This window comes from Amborella trichopoda, chromosome 2 (assembly GCF_054954075.1).
Source record: "Amborella trichopoda isolate Santa Cruz 75 chromosome 2, AtrichopodaSantaCruz75HAP2 v2.0, whole genome shotgun sequence".
Classification (NCBI taxonomy): domain Eukaryota; kingdom Viridiplantae; phylum Streptophyta; class Magnoliopsida; order Amborellales; family Amborellaceae; genus Amborella; species Amborella trichopoda.
Window position 1 is genome coordinate 1,115,993 of NC_142337.1, and position 19,909 is coordinate 1,135,901.

The window sequence follows — 19,909 nt, forward strand, 5'->3', positions numbered from 1 at the left end:
TCCTATAGGTTTTGCATACAATCATATTGATCTTAGTAAAAGGTGCTTTAGATGCACATAGTTCCAAGACCATACCGACTATGAAATTTGAAGCTAAAAAATTGGCATAGATCTTACAGATCTGTGAACACTTATTATTAAGGTAAAATAGACAGTCTAGATAATATGTTATAATATATATTATTTTTAAGATTTAAAATCCTTGTTTTTTCTTTTTTTTTTTGCAACCATAATAGTCAAGCCCAAGATGATTGATTTGAAGTTTTTTCAATCCCATAATTGTAATTTTCAATGAGTTTTGAGATGAGGTTTTACTTATTTCAATTGGGCTGCAAACCTATCAAAACACCCTAAATTAGTGGCAAAATTAACAAAATACCCCTTCTACATGCAACTTGGAAGTCAATGCAATAAAGTTATAATAAAAATACCTATTTCCAAGTTTAGAACCCATAACAAGTTGCTTTGGTTTTCTGACTTGATTACTTGGGACAAACCATGTAAAATACCACTACTTACAGGGGGTTTCAAATCTGGAACACAATATTATATGAAAAACATCATGATCCAGTGTTTAAACCTACACAACATAAATAAGGCTAAACTAACTTATCTAAGGATTCGGAGAAGGGGCTAGGGTTGTGGTGGTAGCACCCCCGCACCTTAGTCACCACATTATGGTTTTCATTCTCATTGACACTACCACATTAACACCTTCAAAAAACTAACTCCTAAACTATTTGAAAAAATAGGTTAAGGGTTTAACTTCCCCACTAAATTACCCAAAAAAAAAAAAAAAATCGAATGACTTTTACTTGTTTAGGATTCTAATCCGCAGATATGATTATTAGTTGTCTGCCCATTTTAATGATATTTTCTCATATATTTATATGAGAGATGGATTTGAAGGGATGATTATAAGTGGGAGAAAGCGCATACAATATTCCCAACATTTTCCTTCACCTCACTGCAATTATTGACATAGTTTCCACTCATGCAAGGCAATGAACATTTTTTATAATTGTAAACTAAGAATATGACGGGAAACCATGTCAATGATTGAATTGATCTTTAAATAGTAGCAAGCCAATTTGCCAAGTCCCACATCAGGAGGTTGTGCCTTTCAAAACACAGAGTCCCAAAATGTAGATAAATATGATATCTCAATCTCAATTAGTCTAATCCGACTTGTTGCTTTCAATTTGTCTGTATATTTATTTTATCTATATTCTACTCTACATATATTAAGCCACAGCTAAGGATGGTGATTCCTTGCATTCAACTAGAAGAAGATCTTACAAAGAGATAAACTTTGAGGTATGATTCTAATTGAGAGGAACTCTACTAGAAGTGTTGAATAACCTATATCCCAGTACAAATAAATATTTCTATTGAAAATTAACCAGTAGTACACCTAATCTCTATCCAAGTTAGAAGTAAGTATTTTAGTTGTATATATATATATGTATAGAGAGAGATTCTCTGGTGTTACAGTGATTACTGTCTTTATCACAAATCTAATTTCAAGCACTTTAATTGCCCTCCTCCTAATGCATGCTTTCAATGGAATGATATAGCATATCCCTTTAAAAATTTTCGAGTAGCAAAGAAATTTAACAAAGCTACATCCAATGAAATAAATGCACCTTGTGTGTGTGTGTTGTGTGTGTGTGTGTGTGTGTGTGTTTTTTTTTTTTTTTTGAGGGAAGGGGGATGGGTGGTGGAGATTTTGCTAGCCCAAAAGCTGATACAATAGTATACACCCAATGGCCTATATTTATTATGGGTAGATCCCTCAAGAGTATACTATCCATTTCTTCCCTCGAGTAAAATCCCAAACATGATTAGTTTTAGGACCCAAAATTTGGGGGATATAACTTCTTCAATCTATTGACTAATATCAACAAAAAGAGCTTACTTGTTTACCCTTTATGTATTTGAAAAAACTAATGTTTTAAGATTGATAGAGACTGTCCAATTTCTAGATGGTGAGAACTATGTATTAGAAAACTCAAATTTAAAATCTTTTTTCTTTTGAGAATAATCATCTAGCAATTATTAGGTGGTTTCCAAAATTGCAGGTTGAAAAAAATCCTCCCAAGTAGGTATTTTGAACGAAGGAGTAAATGTAAACTATCTCATGTGGGAGTATAATATAGTATAATATATGTGCCTATAAAATACAGAGTGAAGATTTGTACAACCTTAGATCTATAGGAAAGTTGCAACCTCGTATAAACATCTACCAAATTTATTTTCCATCAAGTTGCATTAAAGAAATACAAAAGTTTATATAAGGTTGCAACCTAATACTTGAATATTCAAGTACCTCAAAAATTATCTAAAAGAGTGTCATGACATTGGAAAACAGTGTAATCAATCATCTTGACCTGAAAAAAATGAATTTTTAAGTTTTAAAAATAGTACATTTTGTTACAAATTTTAAAGAAGAAAGTTTATACGACGATAAGGCCCTATACGATAAAATTAAGGTGCAACCTAAAATTTATTAAAAAATATTGTTTCATTGCTAGAAAACCTTCAATTTGATCATCTTGACATCAATATTTATGAGCATGAGAAAACAAAAATTTCAAGTCTTAGGAATAGTGTATCTTATAATGTATTATCTAGATCATGGCTGTTCATAAATCTACTCGATCTACACCATTTTTAAAATTTTAATTTTATAATTTTGTAATTAAATATAAAAATAAAATTTTAGGCCATATAAATATTTCTGATATTGAAAAACATATTTTGGTACCATTTGAAGGTGCGCCCTACTTTGATTGTTTAGGGCTTCAGCCTTGTACAAACCACACCCATTTTTAAATTAGAGGGCAAAATAGATTTTACTTACCAAAAAAAATGAAAAAATAAAAAAATAAAAAAAGAAGAAGGGTAAAAGAGATTTTCATGTCGCCATAGAATGTCCAATACCGGAATTATATGTGCCAGCAAATATTAAAGGCGCTCAACAAATAACACACATTAAAGAAAAAGCTTCGCCGTAAGGTTTTTTCTTTTCGTATTATACTTTTATTAAGAACTATATATAAACCACCTGTTCGACTTGTCCATAAAGAGGTTTTTGTTTTCTCTCACTCACTCTATTGTTTCTGATTTTCCTATCTCTCTCTCTAGATTCTCTCTCAGAGGCGCAGAAGATTTTAGTTCTTGCTCTTTGCTCTTTGTTTAAGGTATGTCTCTTTTACCTATTTGTGGTCATGTTTTATGCTTCTACTTCATCCTTATTGTTTAGGATATGGGTTTTGTTAGTTTTCTAGGGTTTCTTGTGTTACAATTATTTCTCTTTTTTGTTTGTTATATTTTATTGTGATTTTTCATTAGATGCTTAATGCTGTCATCACCCCTGCAATGCGCATTTTTTTTACTAGTTAGCATCAATCCCTAGTCGTTACAATTTATTGTTTACCTACTTCAGAGTGTAGAAAACTCATCTGAATCAAATTCCCTGAGTTTAAAATTAGGGCACGATTTAGATATGGGATTTCTGTATCTTTGGCATGCAGGGTCCATTAGAGCGCTTTTATTGGACTGTTTGAGAGTCGTGAGATTTTCTTTAGATTCTATACAAAATTGTGAAGAAGATGGTGTTTTGAATGGTGATTGAAATCTGTTGTATTTCAGTTTGAACCATTAATTTTGGATGTGCTGAGTTGATTTCTTTTATCCTAAAGAATACAGAAGGGTTGGTTAATTGTGCTGTTTTGGGTTTAATTATTGGCTTTCATGGTTTCTTAAGCTAATATTTAGTTTATTATATCCTTATGAAAGTGGGAGTAATTGAAAGTCAAAGAATATTGGGCCGACTTAAATTTGTTTTATTCAGGAAATCAATCGATTTATTGTGGTTTGTTTGGTGTTGTCAATGTTTTGAACATCGGCGTGGGCCTTGGACTTGTCCCTAGCCCGAGCAGAGTGACTCGACAAAGTCATGTACAAGGACAAAATATGCCCATTAAGTAGAAAAAAATGTTAAAAATAACTAAAAAAACCATCAAAAACTAATTACGCAACATAAATCGTTAAAAGTCTATTCAAGGTGGACAAAGTATACAAAATATGTATTATTGGGTATTTTGATTTCTACATTGGAATAATTCAGAAAAATAGAGAAATAAAAATAAAAAGAATGGAGCATGTACTAAGGAAAGTTCCCAAATCATCATAAAAACTGTAATAATCATATAACATTGTATTTCTAAATCGTACAGTGATTGTTCAACAACATGTATTTTTCTTTTTTCACTTTTTGACTCGTGACTCGTTCACTTGAATTGGATGAGGCCAAGTTACGGGAATGAGCGCATGAACACTGGGTGTGGTTAATGACTTCCATGTTTCTTATAGCAATTGATTGTTTATTCTGCTATTTATAAGAAAAGGGATTGATGGAAGGGCTTCACTATTATTTTTTTCACTAGTATTACTTTTTGTGCTATTGCCCTAAGCATTCCACAAGTCTCTATTCCTTAGTTTTTTGCTTTGGGGGGATTTGATCGTTTTAGTTTTGCTATTATTTCATTTTATGTTCATTGTCTTAATTTTCCAGCCACTCTAATGAAAAACATGGATCACTTGAACTCCTGTTTGTTATTTTACTGTGTATTTTACTTGTGTTGTTAATTCGAACTTCCATGTTTGTGTGCAACTTAATTAGAACCTCCATGCTTGAACTTTACATATAGAAATGCTCTCATATCAGTGCTTGCATTTGTATGCAGGTTTGCAGATTGTCAATCACTTGTCTCAATTATTATTTAGGGGCTCAATGGATATGGAATGGAGCAAGGCAAGAACTGCAGATGTGGAACAATTAAGGGACGAGGAAGCAGAAGAAATGGAAGAAGAAAATGACAGTGGGCTTGGTAAGGGCATAAGTTCTAGTTCAAAATACAAGGAGAAGTCCATAGAGTCACGAACTAAGGATCATCAAAAAAATAGAGAAAGGCATAAGGATGGGGATAGAAAGAAAGAGAAAAGGCATGAGGATTCAAATCACAGGGACAGAGATAAAGGGAAATCTCGAGCATCTTCAAAGGAAAGAAGGAAGGACGAAAATGGGGCTGAACGGAGAAGAGTGAAGGATAGAGCTGGGAGCATTGAGAATAACAGAGAGATGGAGCAGGGAAAGAGTAAGAGGGAAAATGAGCATCACAGAGATAGAGAAGATCATAGTAGGGACAAAGAGCGAGAAAGGGATAGAGAGCGTAAAGAGCATGACTGGGATAGAGATAAGGAGAAGGAGAGAGACAAGGATAAAACACGAGAGAAAGAGCGTGACAGAGATAGGTACACTGATAAGGAACATGATAGGGACAGGGAGCGAGATAGGGCTAGAGAGAAGGAAGATGACAGGGGAAAAGAGCGAGACAAGGAACGAGAAAAGGATAGAGAGAAAGAGAGAGAACACGATCGTGATAGAGAGAAAGAGAGAGAACACGATCGTGATAGAGAGCGAACAAGAGAACGGGGGAAGGAGAAGGAAATAGAGAAAGAGAGGGAAAGGGAAAAGGACAAAGATAGAGAGAAGGAGAAAAACAAGGAGAGAGAGAAAGAGAAAGATCGATCAAAGGATAGAGAAAAATTAAGAGATCGGCAAAGAGAGAAGGACATAGAGAGAGATGGGTTGGAAAAGGACAGAATGAAGGAAAAACTTAGGGAAAAGGAAAAGGAAAGAGACAAGTATAGAGAGAAGGAGAGAATTAGTGACAAAGAACGTGATAAGGTTAAGGGCAAAAGTAAGGATCACGGTCGTGATAAGGAGTTTGACAGAGGAAAGGAGGGAGAAAAGGAGGCTAAGCCTAAAATAGATGCCTGGGATGGCAGGGATATCACAGAGCAAGAAGATAATGTACAAGATGACAAGGATAATACATATGATAGGACCGGTGCAATGGATCACAAAGAAAAGAATGAGATACAAGCAGGGGTTTCTCGACCATCAACCTCAGAAATTGAAGAGCGGTTAGCAAAGTAAGTGCACTATCCTAGTATCTCTTTCTTCCCCATATCATATCCACGTGTTCCCTTTCTAAATTATATTGTAGCAATTTCATGGTGCAATGTGCATCAGAAATTTATAAATGGCCATGCTTTTGAATACTATTGTCCCTTGTTTCATTCATTGTTTGTGCATCTGCATGTTGTATATTGATATAGAGTTAAAGGCATAGATAGGTGTGGGTGCCTGCATACACACACATATGTCATTGTATTCAACACATTCACATGCATGCAAATGTATTTGCATATGTGTACTTATATTGACATTGACATAGAGATATCCACATGTGCATACATATCTGTTGATATGCATATGGGTATGAGTGAGCACGCATACATATATTTCTGTTATGTTTCTGAAGTGTTTGGAAAACAAACAAACGAGGAATAAAAATAAAAGTAGTAATTGGAGGCATGTTACAACCGAAATGGGATATGATAGAACTGAAAGCATTTGTTAGAAATATCAAATTATGTTAAACCAGAGAAATTTTGCTTATCATTTTCGGGGCATGTGACATGAAAACGCCATAACACGTAGTTAGAAAATTATGTAGAGGGAGCAAAAGGGTTTTTGGTTTATATTAAGAGATCAGGATGTATCCTTTGCCATGCATATAAATGTAAATGGGAGTTGGTAAAAAGAAAAAATTTGTGTAGGATGCAAAGTCCAGTGAATCAACATCTGGAGAACATATCACTGCAAATATAATTTCACCTGATGATAAACCCAAGTTAAGGCCTTTTTCTGCGTTTTTGGTTTTCCTCTCAATGCCTTTGAATTATATCACATAAATGATAACATAAGTGATGCTTGACATGCCATGTAAAATGCTTACACAGCTGTATGCTTAGAAATACAATTTGAAATTCCTTCATTAGTTGCATGAGAAGGCATCTAGCTCTAGAGGGGCACACACTGAGTGAATCTAAACTAGGTTTATATGAAGGGTGTGGTTTTTAGAAGGTTGCAACCTTAAGCAATCCAATTAAGCGCACCTCCAAATTTTATCAGAACATGTAATTTTGGTGTAAAAATTCTTAGAATTATCTGAAAATCTCTTTTCATCTCTAATTGTAAAATTTTAAACTACAAAAATGGTCAAAATCAAGTAGATCTATAAACATATGAAAATCTTGAAAATGGACGGTCTAGATAATGTGTTGCAAGATGTACTATTTTTGGGACTGCAAATCCTGTTTTTTTTTTTTTTCATATTCATTCATCTCAATGTCTAGATGATCAATGAGAGAGTTTTTCAACATTAAAACAACCTTTTCTGATGAATTTTTGAGGTGCATCTTTAATTCTACATTTTAAGGCTGCAACCTTATATAAACTTTTTCCCTATATAAAGGACTTGGCACATAAATAATAAGATATTATAGGTTACAGAATTATCTTCTTCTAAAAGTCTTGGTGACTAGAAGTCTCAAAAGCTTGAGCTGCAAATAATACCAAATGAAATGCAAAAGAGCTTGAGATGCGGTTGGAGTTGTTGATCATTCTCCAATTTTATGCAATTTGTTGATGTATTAAACTCTTGTTGAGGTTTCTAACTAGGGTAAGGTAACTAAGGTTTGTCTTTTCTGTTACTGTCATTTTCACTTTGAGCATGGCTTTCCATAAGCTTTGGAAGTGTGCTGTGTCTTTCTTTGAGGAATTTCTCTTACAATTCCTACCCAGGGATCCCATATTGACTGTTCTTGTTCTAAGATTTTTTCTTTTCAAATTTTTGAATTTTTTGGATAAAATCATGGGAAAATAAATTAACAAATAAAAATATAAATAGTCACAGTTAGAATAGCATGAGATTTTCAAATAACTGGAGATATTGTCTTAAGGCAACACAATTTTTCAGTCGATTCATGCAAACTTGCTCACATCCCACCTGATGCTGCCAGCTGTTGCTCTGTGGAGTGTCACAATTGGTTTATATTTTGGTAAGGACAACCTATCTTAGCATTTGAAAACAAAAAAAATGATATGTAAGCTTAGGGCAAGCATCAATTGTGCATTATCTGGTTGCTCTGAAATCCCATGACTAACTATTGGGGGTCTCCTTTCTACTTGTCATCCACGTATTCTAACTCGAGATTCTTTAAGTCCCCTATTTGAATAATGTTAATGGATACTTTTTCAAGTTGTCACCCATTCCTTCCTACTTTTTACTACTCTTCAGGTCTCCTTCTCTAGGATTCAATGTCATAATGCTATAGTTTGGAAGCTGTAGCTTATGTTTGTGATATATATATATATATGTATACACACTCACTTATATGCCCCTGTTTTGTACATGGAGCATTTTTTTTTAGTAAGGGTATTTTTTATCATTAGGAGGGGTGCGACATCATCCACATGGGGTGCTCCATGTGGGTGATGTCACACCCCATGTGGATGATGTTACACCGCTCCTGACAAAAAATGCCCGTACTAAAAAATATTGTATTACAAAACAAGGGTATATAAGTGTCCAAAATTTGTTGAGTATAATTATAAAATGCTCTATAGTGTGAGCACCGTAACATAACCTATATATATATATATATATATATATATATATATATATATATAGGGTGTGGTTTCTATAAGGTTGCAACCTTAAACAATCCAATTAAGGCGCACCTCCAAATTTATCATAGCATATAATTTTGGTGTAAAAAATTCTTAAGATTATCTGAAAATGTATTTTTATATCTAATTATAAAATTTTAAACTCTAAAAATGGTTAAAATGAAGTAGATCTATAAACATATGAAAATCTTGAAAATGGATGGTCTAGATAATGTGTTGCGAGATGCATTATTTCTGGAACTTAAATATTTTTTTTTTTTTTTTTCATATTCGTTAATCTCGATGTCGAGATGATCAATTAGAGGATTTTTCAACATTAAAATAACCTTTTCCGATGGATTTTTGAGGTGCATCTATAATTCTACATTTTACGGTTGCCACCTTATATAAACTTTTTTCAATATATATATATAAGGTGAAATGTTTGTGAACCACTTGGCCTACAAAACAGTATAAGCCGGATGGCTCAAATTGAATCGGAGCTCATCCAACAGCCAGCGTACATGGTCACATTGTCATTTTCAATCTTCTTTCTATAACTCCGTTTGAGCTGAAATTGTAGGAGGAGGTGCTCCTGACCTACGCACAGAAGGGAAACATACTAAAAATCATATGCACAAAAAAACATGAGCTGTTGGATGCTTCAATCTATGCTATCCTTCTTCTAACTGTTCCATAGGCACTCTGACTTAAGGAATTCTCATCCACACACACACACATGGAAAATATTAAAAAATCATGTGCACAAAAAGAAAGGTCAAAAATTCCCCCACCCCTTTCATTGAATATGGGCTGTTGGATGCTTCAATAAAGGCCATCCTACCTGCAACTGTTCTGTAGGTGGTGTGACTCACAAAATCCATAAATTTCAAAATGGGTGACTCTAAGAGTGTCATTGAATAGACAGAAAGCTCCTAAAAAAAAAATTCTTATGACTTTGTGACTCACCCCAAGCCATCCAATTTGACATCCAATGCGTGGGAATGATTGTGACCTCCAAGATAAATAGTCTCTTTGTAGACAATTCCATATATATATATATATATATATATGTGTGTGTGTGTGTGTGTGTGCGCGTGCGTGTGTGTGTGTGCAAAAAGCTGGGATTAGCCCACTAGCTCATATGAACATATGAGCCTAACAATTCAGATTGAATCTGGGCTGATCTGACGATCACGGATATCCAGTAGTGTTTGAATTTTAATTTTTTTTCTACAAATCCAAATCAATCATTTGAAATTTTAAGAGTGTGTTCATAAAAAATAGTTGAATATTCGAAAAATATCAAAAAAATATTTTACATGAAATAAATTGATGAAAATAACCCCCAAAAGTTTCAGGGTTATTTTAGTCATTTTTTTCATGAATAATTTTTTTTTTTTATGTTTTCATTAGGTACGCATTGATGAGAAAAACACACGCCTAAATTTTCAAATTATTTGGATTCGTAGAAAAAATTAAAATTCAAACACGAAATGAAGTCGTGACTGTCAGATCGGCCCAGATTGAATCTGGGCTGATTAGCCCACTAGCTCATATGTTCGTATGAGCCCAATGGCCCAGATTGAATCTGGGCCGATCTGACAGTCACGACCTCATTTCGTGTTTGAATTTTAATTTTTTTTCTACGAATCCAAATCACTTGAAATTTTAAGCTTGTATTCTTAAAAAATAGGAGAATCTAATAAAAATATCAAACAAATAATTTTTAAAAAATAAATTGACCAAAATACCCTTGAAATATTTCAGGGGTATTTTGGTCTATTTATTTTTAAAATATTTTTATTAGGTGCACCTTGATGAGATGAATGGACGCCTAAACTTTCAAGTTATTTTGATTCGTAGAAAAAAAGTTAAAATTCAAACACAAAATGATGTCGTGACTGTAAGATCGGCCCAGATTCAATCTGGGCCATTGGGCTCATATGAGCTAGTGGGCTAATCTCAGCATTTTCCTATGTATATATATATATATGGCAGGCACTAAAATGGACAATGTTTTCACCCATAGGCTCAACACCGTTTGATTTTTTCGGACGGTGTGGATAAATTGACCGCACTGGACCTATATGTCCGATACGGTCATTTTTCAAGCAAAATTCACTAGAAACTGCAACGGGTCGTTGCAACTTTTCAATATAAACTGCGATGGCTCTATGAGAGCCGTTGCTAGTGAAATCACTGTACCATTTCGCCCATAAGCGTTTTTAAGGGTTTTCCTATATGTATAGGTTTTACTAATAATGCATTACACTTTTCCTACTCATATTCCCTTTATCTCAACCCTTTTATGGCTCTGTTTATTTCCTTAAGTTGATGATGCACTGGCGCCTGCAAGCCATCTGAGTGAAGTTACTTCTCTTCCAGAATGAGAGAGGAGCGGATGAAGAAGAAAAATGAGGGGGTTTCTGAAGTCTCATCATGGGTAAACAAGAGTAGGAAGATCGAGGAAAAGTTGAGTTCTGAAAAGGAGAAAGCTTTGCATCTAGCCAAGGTCTTTGCTGAGCAGGTTGACAGAGTGTTCTATTGATTTCTTTTTTTAAATTTGTTTGATTTCTATTCTGTTTGAGAGCTTGTTATAAGATATGTGCTTTTGGAACATGCAGGATAGTGTGGTTCAAGAAAGTGACGAGGAAGAGGAGGCTCAGCATAGTGGAAGTAAGATTTTCACCCGTTTTGATTTATAGGAGAAGAATATTTGTGTGTTTATTATTTATTGTTAAAATGATTTGATGGCTTTGATGAACGAGAAACCATCTGAATTATATGACTGCTTTTGTTTTTACCGGCCAAATTGGTTGGATAGCTAGTTTATCCAGTTTCTCCATTTAATTGATGCTCTTCTTCAGTCTTCATTTTTATTTTATGAAAACCAGTATTTAAAGACCTGGATCAGTCAGGCGAACTAGTCATCTGGGAAACCAGATCCGACCAGTTGTCCTAGGTGAGAGGCGATCAATAATAAATTGAAAAAAAATAATAAATGAAAAAAAGTCAGAACGAGGTGATGCCGCCTGTTCGGATCATCTTGTTCCTTGATGGAACTGGCCGGTTCTATGGGGACCAGTCCGATTCCCAGTTCTGATTGGAAACTGGTTTGGTTACCATTGGTTCTTGATTCAGATCAGGTGATTCCGATATAAATTGTTGGTTTCTTGAATGCTGGTCAAAACATTCTATACTCCCTCAGGGGCATTTCCTCCATCACTCCCTTGGTAAAACCCAATCTAGTAGTATATTCAGGACCCCAAATTTTGGGGATATAACCTCTTCAACTGAGTAACCAACCTCAACCAACAAAAGAAAAAAGGGGAAAAAAAAAGAAGAAGAAGCTTTAGACACATTTTATATGTGCCTAATAAACTAAGATTGAATAGAGACAATCAGTTTTTGGAAGGTCAGATTTAAGTATTTAAGAACTCAAAATTCTTGTTCTTTTTTTGGAAAATAATCATCTGGTGATTCTTAAATGAATCCCTAAATTTCAGATTAAAAATCCTCCCAAATAGCGCATTTATCTTATTCTATTCTCAACAGATGTTACTGGATACATTCTATGACCTCTTACTTTCCAAGTCCGAGTAACCACTGGTCTAAACTCTCAATATCTATTCTGTTTTTATGGAACTTTTACCCTGTGTTCTTAATCTACTTGATAGATGGCATACTTCTGATATACTTTTTCTTTGGCTCTTAAATAGAGGATCTTGCTGGGGTGAAGGTTCTTCATGGGCTTGAACAAGTAATAGTTGGAGGAGCTGTAGTCTTGACTCTAAAAGATCAGAATATACTTGCTGATGGTGACCTTAACAATGGTATACTTATTAAAATCTGATTATTTTTTCTGTTTAACCATTCTAGGTGATATTTTCCATAAGCTAACAATATTTTATATGGAGCAGAGGTGGATATGCTCGAGAATGTGGAACTTGGAGAACAAAAACGTCGTGACGAGGCTTATAAGGCTGCAAAGAAAAAACCTGGGATCTATGAAGACAAGTAAGAAGCATGAAATTGATGTTTATGTTTTCTTACATAAGTTCCTTGTTTCCCGCCAATCTCAGTCCTTGTTCTGTGGCATTTTAGGTTTGCAGATGATGATGGTTCTCAGAAGAAAATCTTGCCTCAGTATGATGATACTTCGAAGGATGAGGTAGTTCTTGTGCCCTACGTTAGTAGATTTGCGTGTTTATGAGGATTATTATCGTGGCATTTCTTCATTTGTATGCTCGTCTTCAGGGAGTTGCTCTGGATGAAAGTGGGCACATTACCAGGGAAGCACAGAAGAAGCTGGAAGAGGTTAGTTCATATTTTCTGCATTTCTATTTGATGTCTATGATATGGAGCATATTTCAGGGTCGAAATTTCTGACTTATTTATTGAAGATTATCTTATCAAAAGAGGAGCTGCTTGTAAAGAAATGACTCAGAATTTAAATATTCGTCATATTCTGTGTGGCAGTGGACACTTCATTATTCTCTTGTAGTAATGCCAGCACATTGTCAACTCTGCTGCAAATGTATCTTCCTGTTAAATTCTTTGTGAATGCATGAAGGGCAAATGACCTAAAGATGTCTGAGATATTGCTAATTGGGAGCACCTTTAAAATTTCTAGGCATAACTTACCCAGAAAGATAATTGGAATAAAAACTTAATTATCAATTCTTATTGTTAAGTATCATTTCTATTCTGTTTTTTAGGAATTATAATTTCATTATTATCAACTGTTAGCTGAGGAAAGGTAATTTCATTTCTTATAAATGGCATTCATACTAACAAAAAATGACAACATTCATTTGTATTCAAAAGGATATAGGCCGCATGTTGCTTCCATGTGAAAACATATTGGGGGTCCACAATTTTACGACTAAGCTTGTAAAATTTTACAGAACACTTGGAGTTTCTGATAATTGCTTTTATATTTTTCTTTCACCCTACTTTTTTTTATACTTGCACTATTAGAATGCATTAGACTCAATTTGATGCAGAACTCTTTTTCAGCTTCGGAAAAGGCTACAGGGCGCTTCTACTGGACAACATTTCGAAGACCTCACCGCAACAGGCAAGGTCTCATCAGACTATTATACCCAGGAAGAAATGCTTCAATTTAAGAAACCCAAGAAGAAAAAAGCATTACGAAAGAAGGTCAAACTTGATCTAGATGCCCTAGAAGCTGAAGCCATTGCTTCTGGGCTAGGAGTAGGGGATCGAGGCTCTAGGGCTGATGCTCAGAGGCAGAGAGCTAAAGAAGAAGAAGAGTGGGCAGAGGCCGAAACCAGGAAAGAAGCATACCAATCTGCCTTTGCTAAGGCAAACGAGTCCACAAAAGCCCTTAGAGAAGAGCAAACTTTGAAAGTTGAAGGTGATGAAGATGAAAATCTTGCTTTTGGAGATGATGAAGATCTGCACAAGTCTATAGAAGAAGCAAGAAAATTAGCTCGCAAAAAGCAGGATGAAGGAGCTGCTTCTGGTCCCTTGGCAGTTGCCCAGCTAGCAGTGTCTGCTAGCGAGTCAAAAGATGCAGAGGCCTCAGGGGAGCCACAAGAGAACAGACTTGTGTTCACTGAGGTGGATGAGTTTGTCTTGGGTTTGCAGCATGATGAAGGTCAGTCTCTCTCTCTCTCACACACACACACACACGTGTGCGTGCATGCACACAATGCATGCACTCACAGGCACACATTATGACACATACACAAACACTTGTGAGTGCTCATGTGCACACAGTTGAAAGGGGAGAATATACAGTTGAAGGATCTCGATTCCTAATATGTGGGAAATCTGAGCTTAATTGGGATCAAACGATAAATTATACTTGGACTAGGCTCCATCTAGTTAAAAATCAAAGACCCAAGAGTACTTAACTAGGGTTGCGTTAGTGCTTCAAAAAGCGGACCGCCCAGCGCCTGGGCAGCCGCTTAGGCGGTTTTGGGGGCCTAAGCGCATCCCCTAGGCCTAGGTGCATCGCCCAAGCCTAGGCACCCAAAAAAACCGGATATCCTTGAGCGCCTTTCTAGGTGCCCAGGGCCCAAGGCCTGCGCTCTTCCCGGGGGCGGAAATGTCCGTCGTTGAGGGTATTTTTTGGTCATTTTTTTAATATTAATATGTGCAAAATTATGGGTTTTAGGTTCATTTGAAACCTAGAGCCTATTTTAGAGAGGGAAAAACCCCAAAAAAAAATTTCTACTAGGCCGCCCAGATTCTGGGCGCCCGCCTAGTCTCTAGGCAGCATGGACCCCCGACCGCCTAGCCCTTTTTGAAACACTGGGTTGCGTAGGTCATGAGCAATCTGTACAACATATTGATTAATTAATGATTTGTAAAATCTAAAATAATTAAATATTTCAAAATCCAATTGCTTTGCAATATAATATTTTCCTATGTGAGTGTAGTTTATATTTTAATTAAGCAATATATTTTTTACAAAATAGATATTTTGCATTTTTTGTTTTTTTAGAAATTTTTTTAGAAAAGCAATTCAATATGCATTATTTGGAGATTTACATTTCTATTTGTGCAGTTCGTAACTTTACGTGAAGTAGCAACAATCCAAACCATCCTTATTTGTTAAATAAAATCATAGTGAGATGAAGCCACAGATTTATGTATGCATAAAAAAAATGTTGTTTAATATTGTTTATTAAATAGATTGCATAGCCACCCCACTTTGTGCAAAATAGCCATCCATTATATAGCCACTCCAATGACGCCACCATTGAAGTGGTAATAGGGAATCTGTGGAACCTCGGTTCAGTTTACCTGTGAAACCTTGGATATTATGCTGGGGAATCAGAATCCGGTTTAGTTTACCCATAAAACTCAGGATCTCTATCTCTAATATGATGGATCAAGATTTGAAAGTTAAAAAATTGCTGAGCGATATTCGCCTTTCTGGAGTAGAGAAGCAAATTCTGGAGAGGAATTGACCTCTTGATTTATGGAAAGATGTCATTCTCTGAGATTTGCACCAGTGTGTAGACAACGTATGGCAAACAGAAGGTATAGAATCTCAACATCCGTTGCACTCTTTCTTAACACCTTTTCTTTTTTATAATTATATCTCAAAACCTGTGACTGTATGAAACTTAATCAAACAAAAATTAAAAAAGGGGGGAAATTTGAAGATTGTTACAATATTAGTTTTGATTTGGGGAGCATTAGCCCTGATAAATGACAAAAACTCCATAAATGATGGGAATGTAACTTTGGGAAGTTGGATGCAAGAGACATCCAGGTAGGGTTTGTCCTTGCACTTTTTTTTCCTTGTACCTTCTGACTGTCGTCAATTTTAGGTGCTCAAAACCCTGATGCTGAAGATGTTTTCAAAGAAGATGATGAAGTCCAAAATCCTATTAAGCAGGATGAACCAATGGAGCAGGTTGGTGGGTGGACAGATGTAATAGAGAGTGAAAAAGACGAACAGATGAAAACTGAGGAGGATGAGGAGGTGGTCCCTGATGCAACAATCCAGGAAGCAGTTGTTGGGAAAGGTCTCTCAGGGGCCCTTCAACTGCTGAAAGAGAGAGGAACACTCAAGGAGGCAATTGATTGGGGTGGAAGGAACATGGACAAAAAGAAGAGCAAGTTGGTTGGTGTCCGTGAGAATGATGGGGCAAAGGAAATTGTCCTTGATCGCCTGGATGAATTTGGTCGCATTGTAAGCTCTCTCTCTCCCCAAAAAAGAAAAAAAAAAAAAAAAAAGCCATTTTGCACATTTGTTTTTTCATAATTGAGTATGGAACATTGGTTTCAGATGCTTATTGAATAAAGAAGGATTTTCTTTGTCCTTGGTCAGATGACTCCAAAAGAGGCATTTAGAAAGCTTTCTCACAAGTTCCATGGCAAAGGCCCTGGGAAAATGAAGCAGGAAAAGCGGATGAAGCAGTTCATGGAAGAATTGAAGTTGAAGCAAATGAAGGCTTCAGATACCCCGCTATTGTCGATGGAGAAAATGAGGGAGGCACAAGCAAAGACACGGAGCCCTTACATTGTGCTTAGTGGTCAAATAAAACCAGGGTAATTCTGACATTTTAGATTTATATTTCTTTATTTTGTGTTACTCACAAGTGTGAATCTTGGTCACTGCGTTTGCAGTCGTGCAGTTCATATAATTAACATAATTATTCAAATTTCAGGCAAACCAGCGATCCAAGAAGTGGCTTTGCGACTGTGGAGAAGGATCAACCTGGAAGCTTGACTCCTATGCTTGGAGATAGAAAGGTCAGTTAGCTCATTTGATCCTTGGTGATTGGTAAATTGGTTCCACATACACGCACACATATAGAGACTTTGTTCAAGATATCTTTTGTGTTTCTTCTTTCCTTATAGGTAATTTTTATTGATGAGTTACCCCCAAAAAAAAAAAAGCTTTATTGATGAGTGATAAAAATGTGATACAAAAGTATGGGCCCCTGATATAGAACAGAATGGCAGGACATGATTTGTATAGCTGACCCCAAATAGTTGGGATGAGGCCTAGATGATTATGATGATGATAACAATATATTTTTAAACGAAGAATAATAATGAGGGGCTAGAAAGAGAGTGAGACTTGGGCCTTTTGGGTGCTTTCAATTTGTGTGTAATACGACACAAATCAAATATTCTCAAATAATAAATAATAATAATGATACTATAGCCGATAGTTATAAACTCACACACACACATTATTCTCAAATAATAAATAATAATAATGATACTATAGCCGATAGTTATAAACTCACACACACACATTATTTGAGATATCCCTTTTTTTCATTTTGATAATTAACTCTCTTGATGAGTAATTAGATAGATTGTATATCTGAAAGAAATTCTCGTAGTAGGTTCCTGTTCTATCAAATCAGAAGTATTTTTTTGGATACTGAGGTTCTTTATATTGGTTTAGGCATGAAGTGTCCTAGAGGTAGAGTGTTTTCTTCCTGTCCGCTTAACTCTATTTAAAGTATTATATTTTTGTGGTTTATTTTTAATTTAGATTTTTATATTTTTGTGGTTTGTATGAGGTGTCAAACTTAAACACTCAAAATAAGTTACACCTCTAAATCTTGCTGGAAAGATGTAATTTTGGTGCTGGAAGCGCGTACAACGATTTTAAAAAAAATCTATTTTACCTCTAATTATGAAATTTAAAGTTCCAAAAATAATGTAGATTGAGCATATCTATAAATACTTAAAATCTTTAAGAATGGATGGTCTAGACACTAGATAATGTGCTAAAAAATGCAATAGTTTTAAGACTTATTTTTTTTCTTTTTTTCCATTTTCTAGACATGTCGAGGTTGATATGATCAATTATAGGGTTTTCAAACATTGAAAAAACATTTTCGGGTGGATTTTGGAAGTGCACCTTACTTCTATTGTATAAGGTTGGCACCTTATATGAACTTTTCCCATTTTAAATTGCTCTCCACCATTCTCTCCTTTCTGGTTTCCTGTTTATTTTCCCTCACATCTAAATAAATTAGAAAAAAACTGTCCGACACTTTTAAATAAATTAGAAAGAAATTTACGAGAAATTCCCTTTTACCATATCAGAAATTCATATGAATCTGGTGATTGTGAGCTTTTTCTCTGCAGGTGGAGCATTTCCTTGGGATCAAACGCAAGGCCGAGCCCAGCAACATGGGTCCACCCAAAAAGCCCAAGGGTTAAAAAGAAGTTCGCCCTTGATGTCATTGTAATATATAATTTTCAGATAAATATTTCAGAAAAATTATGAGTCGAGTGAAGCTGCCGCGTATAGACGGATCAGTTTTTTGTTCTGGCGTTTTCTTATGACTCCGCAATATTTTTTGTATTTCAGGGAGGAAACATATGGGGAGGGTCTTTTTGTCGATCTCTATCTCATAATATAATACATATTTTTTATTGAAAAGTTAGATTGAAATATATATTAGAAAATCTAATTGTGAGAGTATTATTATTTTAATAATGCATTATCCTATCAAAAAGTACGAATAGTCATTTTGCAAGCAGTGAACAGTGAAGAATATCTTCTTATTTTGAGGATTAGTCTTTACTGGACATTTAACCCTTGATTTTTAGGAATTTTATTCTTGGGAAATAGTTTTTTATATGCTGTAACCATGTTGAGATTGTATTGACAATAATAAAAGGATAAAGTTTATGTAAGGCTGCAAACCTTAAATTTATAATTAAGGTTGCTCTTCAAAAATCCATTGGAAAATGTTTAATTTAATGTTAAAAAATCCTCTAATTGATAATCTAGGCATCAAGATGTATGATTATGAAAAAAAAAAAAAAAAAAGATTTTAAGCTTCGGAAATTGTGCACTTGCAAGGCATTATCTAAATGGATTTTTTAAAAAAAGATTTTTGTGTTTACATAACTACTTGATTTAAACTATTTTTTGTGTTTAACATTGTCATTAGAGTTGGAAATAGATTTCCAGGCATTTCTAAGAATTTATAACATCAAAATTACATCAAATTTGGAGGTGCGTTTTAACTGGATTGTTTAAGTTGTAACCCTGTGTAAACCACACCTATACTAAAAACGTTTCCTACTGGTCATGTATGTAGTGGAGAGAGAGACCACAATAATTAGAGTTTTAAATTGATTTTCAGCAATCTTAAGAATTTTTTATACCCAAATTACAAATTGATTTTTAGGAATTTTAAGAATTTTTTATACCAAAATTACATCTTACCATAACATTGGACGCCTCAATTGAATTGTTTTATGGCTGCAAATCAGAGAGGGAGAAATACGTGCTCTCTAGAATTTCGCATAATGGTGTAAGAAAGTGTATTGGAAGAGAGTTGCAAGAGTATATTTTGTATGAGAAAAAAGGGAATTAATACAAAGTACGATCATCAAGCGCCCATGCACGTGCTACACAAGCATAGTCTTGTGTTGTTTAGAGATAGAAAAAAAGAAAACCGAGTAGAGAGAGATAGAGGGAGAAATAAGTGCTCTCTAAAATTTCGCAGAATGGTGTAAGAAAGTGTATTGGAAGATAGTTGAAAGAGTATATTTTGTATGGAAAAAGGGGAATTAATGCAAACAAGCGCATGCATGTGCAAGCTCGGTACATGCATCATCACTTTCACCTTAGCTCTAAGAATATGAGGCGTAAAAATGTCTACGCTTAAATACCACTCAATACACACTCTTTTTCAATGTGGGACTAAAAAAGCATAGCTTTCTCTCCCTACAAAATAAAGCTTGGAAAAGCAAAAAAGACGGATGCAATAGGAGCCATTATACCACTAACTCCATAGTGAAAAGAAAAGATATGGAGATTTTTTCTTTTTATCTGAAATTTTGGGAACTACT

At 34.9% G+C, this 19,909-nt stretch overlaps 1 protein-coding gene across 1 annotated transcript; it reads left to right on the forward strand.

Annotated features, from left to right (window-relative positions):
- Positions 1-3,090: 3,090 nt before the first annotated feature.
- Positions 3,091-18,485, forward strand: DOT2 (SART-1 family). Its single transcript, XM_006836329.4, has 13 exons — positions 3,091-3,203; positions 4,752-6,003; positions 10,976-11,117; positions 11,215-11,266; positions 12,310-12,423; positions 12,511-12,607; positions 12,695-12,761; positions 12,848-12,907; positions 13,610-14,213; positions 15,901-16,265; positions 16,404-16,624; positions 16,744-16,828; positions 18,188-18,485. The coding sequence occupies exons 2-13, from the start codon at positions 4,799-4,801 to the stop codon at positions 18,260-18,262; spliced, it is 3,087 nt and encodes a 1,028-aa protein (XP_006836392.1). The 5' UTR covers positions 3,091-3,203; positions 4,752-4,798; the 3' UTR covers positions 18,263-18,485.
- Positions 18,486-19,909: the final 1,424 nt, after the last annotated feature.